At 41.3% G+C, this 6,624-nt stretch overlaps 1 protein-coding gene across 2 annotated transcripts; it reads right to left on the bottom strand.

Annotated features, from left to right (window-relative positions):
• Positions 1-3,647: 3,647 nt before the first annotated feature.
• LOC111266997 (uncharacterized) lies at positions 3,648-6,392 on the bottom strand. 2 transcript variants are annotated; one of them, XR_002684366.2, is made up of 4 exons: positions 5,995-6,392; positions 5,361-5,532; positions 4,601-4,760; positions 3,648-4,333 (listed from the first exon to the last, which is right to left on the bottom strand). XR_002684366.2 is itself a non-coding variant. In XM_022844913.2 (4 exons), exons 2-4 carry the CDS (start codon positions 5,466-5,468, stop codon positions 4,085-4,087), a joined length of 513 nt encoding a protein of 170 aa, XP_022700648.1. In that variant the 5' UTR covers positions 5,469-5,532; positions 5,995-6,380; the 3' UTR covers positions 3,648-4,084. The 2 variants fall into 2 exon arrangements, 1 of the variants encoding a protein (XP_022700648.1); XM_022844913.2 differs by having other exon boundaries at positions 5,365-5,532; positions 5,995-6,380.
• Positions 6,393-6,624: the final 232 nt, after the last annotated feature.

Here is a 6,624-nt window from a genome sequence, read left to right as displayed (position 1 = left end):
ACAACGACAAAAGCCAATTTTCTTTTTTCTCTCTCTTTTTACCCTAACAAATGTTTTTATCGATTTCTAATCGTCTTTTGGATACAATTAAAAAACGCAATAGTCCCGTCCTATATCTGGGCGCGCAGGCCGTAATACTTGACCCTCGCTAATGGCTGCAGACGCCAAAATCGCTGTGGCCATTGTCGAAGCAGTAATAGTTGTTGTTATAATAGAACCTGCTGCCAAAACTCGAAGGACCAATGAGCCACCCACGCAAACCCAGGCTGCGCACAAATCTGTCAGCTAATGAAGTGGCGTAGACGAGTCGTTGCAATTGCCGCAGAGGTAGAAGTATATTGTGGCAGTAACCTCTTGCCACGGTCAAATTTTGATCAGTTTGGGACGATCGCTTCCGGGATGATGGACCTGTGGTAATGATAGATCAAATTGCCTTCCCTTTGCAGGCCGGTTATTGATTTACTATCGAATATATACAGGTTAGACGCCTAGCCGATATTCGAAACCTATTTTCATGGTCACGTTGAAACGTCCGTAGGTACATACTATGGTTATCGTGCATAGATTCATATTATTTCTATTAAATTGTTCCAAAGAAGGATCGTTCTTTTCAACGAACGTAGCGGGGAAAGAAAGCTAGTACTTTGCTGGAAACATTCGCAAACGGAAACAGAGTTAGACCCACCTAGACAGAATTAGTTTTGGTTTAATAAGTTGTCAGCTGATGCAGCATAAATGGATCCGTCCAGCGGGATGATGCGTGCAATTTATGCCTAGTAATTTGGAACGAGGTTTAAAGGTGGATAGCATGATTAACGAAAAATAGAAAATAAAATCTCATTTCGATACGCTTTGCTCGCTAATTGAGGATGACAATTATTTAAAAGTGTGTTGTTTTTTTTATCGATGATTATATTATAAAACAAATTATTGCAACCGACCTCTTTGCGAACCTAGCACCTAGCGTGTTGAAAACGGTTAAATGATAGATATAGCAGAAGACATTTTTTCGTTTGGGTGCAACGTTGCCTAGTTTTTCCGTTTTAGAAATAACTTCCAAACAAAAACAGTCACAGTATTAACGAATCTAAATGCTGTTTTTACGACGCATGAGAATGAGGTGACTACTTTCGGTCCGTTGCCGATTTTCCTTACAGACGCCAAATGCTTTTAAATAACCAACTCCCCACAGAGCTGAAACCATCAAGGTCGACCTTGAAAAATTTGCTCTTCATATAAAAATTCATTTTATATACCGCCATTTCATCTTCTGTCGATGCTTAAGAGACTTTTATGAACATTTTAGTAAAACGATTACAATTTCAAGATGGAGCAAGCATCGATAGACTACAGCAGATCATAACAAGTCCAGCGATATTCGCCGCTTCTTCTACTGCCAATACCTTCGGGGACTGCTGTCCTGTACGGTGGACGTTCAACAGCTAAGAAGCGTCTACCGTTTGAAATGACAGATAGAATTATTATAGCACGCAGCGCCTAGCAAAGCCAGGCTGTCTTCCTGCCACCGCAAGGCGACCGCAACTTTAACTTTCTTATTGGGTCTTCGTAGAATTTAATGAGCACCGTAGTTCACGCACTTAACTTAGATTCGAAGTTTGCCGATGGCAATTTAGAATTTTTACGACGTAAGAATTATTCGTTCACTACAGTGATCTATTTGTCTAAAGTTGCATATGTTTTTAATTTTGCATTAGTAAGTGCAAAACCTAATGTAGAAATGTTCCCATTTGTAAAAATTCTCAGACTCGCTAGAGTTGCTAGGACTGATAGGTCCGCTGCACAGTACGTCTAACCAAACGTAACATCGGACGATCTCAATCGGCCGCAAGCAGGTTAAATTCCTTTTTAAAGATCTTAAGCGATCCTGCGCTGCACAAGGCCTTGCATAATAATCGTTTTTAATAAAACCGAACCGTTATGACGAAAGAACCGTTTCCATACTGCATGTCGTGCTATGTAACGATCCCAGCCTCAGATGTAAGGATGCCACCCGGTCGCTTAGATCGGACCGCTGGATTGTAAGCTTAGATCTCTGTAGTGGGTTTGCTGAGAATACCTACCTGACATCGACTCTGAATTAGCAAATGGAAAATTTCATTATGAAAATACTCCTAGATTAAATATATTGGCATTTTTTTTGTGAATTATGCGACCTAACCTAACCTAAAATCGGCTGGTAGCATAAATGCAACGTCTAATAAGGAAATTCGTACCTGTGAAAGGAGTCTGTACGTTTTTTTATTTCTAAACAGATCACAATGCTGCACTAAATTCTTGCAAAGGCCAAAATAACGATACAATTATGTTTTTCCAAAAGGAAGAGCAAAGGCAACGCGTTACTATAGAACACGTTATACCACGTTGCTCGGATTTGGAAAACTTTCATAGCTGCGTCCTCAGGAAAATAATAGTAAAGAAGGACTTCAACATCACCGAAATTCGGCAACGGAATCTCTTCGAAACTTTCACTCACGACGTCTACTAAACATATGGAAAAACTGCCATCGAACGAAAACGAGCGAAACACGAAGCGAACTGCCGGCCATTGTAACGAGGAAGTTCGTGCTGTCGGTGTGCACCTCACTCTCATGGGTTTTTCGAAGATTTCTGCATAAAAAGAGACCTTTTGGACGGTTTTTTTTTTAATATGCTTTGTTCATAAATAGGCTTAGGAGGCTACTCCAATGGGTGGCCAGAACTTAACGGCGTGTGAAGTCCTGAGAAGTGTCATGGCCAAGTGCGCACGGGCCAATACACAGGGCCCGATATCGCACGCACAGTTCGCCTACAGACTAGTATTAAAAAAAAAACAACCCATCCAACTGTTGAACACTCAATCTGACTGGGTGGTCAAATGAATTAAGTCACACTACACCAACCGTATATATTAGGATCTTGTTTTGAGCGTGTCACACATTCGAAGCTGCTGGCGCTACTTCCGCGCTTAGAGGTATAGAAAACTTTCTGGTCGGCTAGCTTGAAGCTATCGTAAGCAATAGCATTTTAGAGCTCATCATGGTCAGTACTCAAAGAGCGTTAAGTCTTCGAGATACGATACTGGGCCTTTGGATATTGTACACTAACTCTATCGCATCCACCGTCGCGTTCAATATCGGTAAAAATACATGTAGCTGTATCTATTAAGCAGTTTAGACTTTTATGGGTGGACTGAAAGAATTGTCCTGAAATTGTCCGTTGAAATGTGCGTCGTTTTACATTTCGGGCGTGGGAACGCAAAGCAAGGGTATAGGCGCCGTTAACACATTAATCAGAATGCAGAATTAAATATATAAGTGTCACTACGCTTACGTTTTTAACTACGTTTACGTTTTTAAAGTATTCGAAGTATACAGAAAACGGCGTGCTTTACGCCACACGGCGTTCCAATTAGGTTCGACAGACGATTGCAGGGTCCTAGTCTATTTAAATTGTTTCATCTATGTATACTGAACTGATTATAATTATCACAGTATCGGTGTAGAACTTACGCCTAATCAAAGCAGCTTGTATAAAAGTACTGAATAGATTTGCAAGAAGAGTAACAGAGGTCTAGCTAAGATTCCACCTGTTCTGGTTCGTTTAACATTATTGATAAACTTAGCTTTGGCAAAATGAAGATAGCCGTATATGGTCGACAAGCTTTTTAATGAAGAACTAAAGGAAACGTTTAGGCAATATTGATAGTAACAGAATGATACGTGAATGATCTTTTACAAGGCTATGATGTGTATGTCAATAATCGGTGCTGGACGTTGTATCAAACTATCGATGAAACGTACATCTCTATCACCTGACGACCGCGTTAAGCTCCGCTTATTTTATTATTGTCGAAGCGAGATTCTGTTGGTTTCTTTAGAGTTTCACGATGGCTAGCTCACAATGGACCACGTTTACTCTGTGCATGAAATGCCCACTTCGGGATTAGATGTATGAAAAGAATCAAGCAATAAAAGCTCTGTGTCAGGGTAATTCGCATATTTGAAAATGATGCCTACAGACATTTTGCGTTTTTGACAAAAACATAGAATCTGTGAAGAAAGAAGCTTCAGTCTCGTGTCCACGTTCAGTATCGTTTGCGCAAACGATCGATTTCATCATTCCTACTGACAAAATTGTCTGTTCTTGTTCGCGATTGGCCTTGTTTGTCATCCAGCTTGCTAATTGTCGCCCATGTGAGTACACGTCGGCCAGTATCTGCCCTGTTATTTTCCGTCTGCTTGGAACTTTTCATAGTGGGTTTTGAGGCTGTTGTCACTTGCGGGAGTATCCACCAGGTGGCGTACAGTCCGACCAGGCCGACGATGGTTGACACCTGTTAAGGATTTTTTTTGTCATTTGTAGGTATAGTTTCGCGTCTGCAACCGTGGTCTATTTGTCTAGACAGAAGAAAAGAGCTTGTTCGTCCCTTCAAGCGAGTTTTCAAGCTTGAACAAACGAATAGATCGCTGAAAAGTTTACCGTACGTCGTCCACGTTCAAATATCAATTTTAGGTTGCACGCCTAAACAAAAACCAACGACACTGAATGGGTTGTGAATTATTCTGTCATTTATGTATAACATTGCTATGAAGCAACCTACTATGACAAATGCAAGTAGCAACACTCTCGGGATGAACATCCGATCATAGCCGAGGTCTTCGTCATACCCACGAATCGACGAGCCTTTTCGGGTCTTACGAAGCGACACTAAGACGCTAGTGCTTGCTAGCGATAGCACGTAACAGGCCAAGCCAGGAACACTGAAAGTAGATAACACATGATTAACATCATTGCAACAGCTTCGTTGGGCGATCGCAGGTTATTTAGGTCAGTTATGCTAGACCAATTTTCCGCTCAAGCGTTTCGATGTTGTCTGTGCTTGGAATGATGGAAATACATGGACGAGCAGCCCTTTCATAAGATACTTCTACACCTATATTCGGTTGGCCAGATACTGACATTTCGTTCCAAATAATGTCCAATCCTATTAACAATCTGTGTCGGTGTTTCACGTTGATTTGAGAAGATTCGCGCCTTAAAGGCCTTAAAGGCTTGTAACAGGCAAATGATACCCAATGTATAATTTCTAATCGACGTACGGAAAGTAGATCAGAAATCGCGAACGAGTAGTACATACACATCTAGCGATTTATCTCGCTTAACTGACGAAACACAGGTGGGTAAAAAGGAATAGCCCGCTAACATATGGTAGACCTACGAAACTGGGATCGTATGCACCCATGAATGCAAATGAGTAAGGCTTCTTCATATAAATGGTTCTATGTCAACCATGCCTATAAAATAATTTACATACGCTGCGTATCTCTATTCAAACTTAGAGCTCAAAAAAATGAACGTACGTACTAATTTCCGCGCGACTTTACAAAAAAGAACGTAACGACAGTAGACACCGCCCATATGAAGGTGAGCAGAAATGTACCCGGACCAACACCGAACACCCGAGTCATTGCGCAATGTCCAGTGTATCATACTTCAGAAGCATCAGATGAAGGTATTCCTTAACATTCACGCCTGCAGTAGCGCAAGCACATACATGTGTGGTAAAGTTGGATTGAGTTATTATTAAAGAAAAAAGAAGAGGCGTGAGAAAAGGAACTCAAACTGTATGAATCTGCCACAAAATGAATCTGGTTGCGTATCATCCTGTTAATTTGATGCAAGTGTTATACATACGCGTGATAAATTACTTCACGATCCAAAGGCCGGGCTTTGGATTGCGAAGTAATTTATCTTCGAAATTTTCGAAACTGCGTTATCAGGACACAGCGATTACCGATCAAGAGACTTTCAGCGCATGCCTTATTTCCTTGCGGAAATCGATAACAGCAGACAAAGAAATGGCATATCAACTACTGACTGATACGTTTAGAATTCCAAGGCAGAATCACGCTCGCCTAACAAAAATATATTTTTACACATGACTTAATATAAAAGCTGTTCATTATGCTAAACGTCTTCTTTATAGCCACTTACGATGTCGGTTTTCGTTGGTGTGGACTGAAGCTTCACTCAAATATTTGTCACGTTGCTTAGTAATGATGACACGGTTTCGCCAACGATACTTCCTTTCCAATTTCCAAATTGTCTATCTGTGTCGTTCGCCTTTGCATGTATCAAGCGACTCGGGGACTCCTTCGGCGGGTAGATTTCTGGAACAGTACACCCACCACAAAAGATTCTCGATTGCCGCTGTTAAACATCCGTCATAATCGAGCGCAAGTGAGTTAAGCTTCGGGCTGCTGTAGGCGTCGGCCTCCTCCTCCTTGTTGTGGTAGCAACCGTAGCGAAGGGCCCCGACCCCGTTTTCATTGAGGTTTCATGAGATCAGCCGCTCGTGTTGATACTTTAGGTTCGAAGTAGTGATGGCGCCAGCAACGTCATGTCAATCAATAACTTATTATCTAAATTTAAACAAAATAAAGTGGTTACGGGGTATCATATAATTAAACCTTTAGGTAAGCTAATATGTAACCATGGTGCATTCTGAATGTTTTGTTCTTACTAGCAGGTCGTATCTGGGCTAAATTTCCTGCTACAGTCAGATAGCTGGGGTTCGCTAACGCCATATACGCGCCATTAAGTAGCCATGCTAATCCACTGTAA

Source organism: Varroa jacobsoni, unplaced genomic scaffold (genome assembly GCF_002532875.2).
Source record: "Varroa jacobsoni isolate VJ856 unplaced genomic scaffold, vjacob_1.0 scaffold_1139, whole genome shotgun sequence".
In the NCBI taxonomy this organism is placed as follows: Eukaryota; Metazoa; Arthropoda; class Arachnida; order Mesostigmata; family Varroidae; genus Varroa; species Varroa jacobsoni.
The sequence above is the reverse complement of the archived record's forward strand: the minus strand, read 5'-3'. Positions and strand labels throughout refer to the sequence as shown.

Excerpts from the sequence above, each read along its gene's own strand:
- LOC111266997 (XM_022844913.2), bottom strand. The coding sequence starts at position 5,468 with ATGACTCGGGTGTTCGGTGTTGGTCCGGGTACATTTCTGCTCACCTTC. Across the intron at positions 4,761-5,364 it reads GTAAAGTCGCGCGGAAATTA|TGTTCCTGGCTTGGCCTGTT; the intron begins GTACGTACGTTC and ends ATCTACTTTCAG. Across the intron at positions 4,334-4,600 it reads TGCTACTTGCATTTGTCATA|GTGTCAACCATCGTCGGCCT; the intron begins GTAGGTTGCTTC and ends AATCCTTAACAG.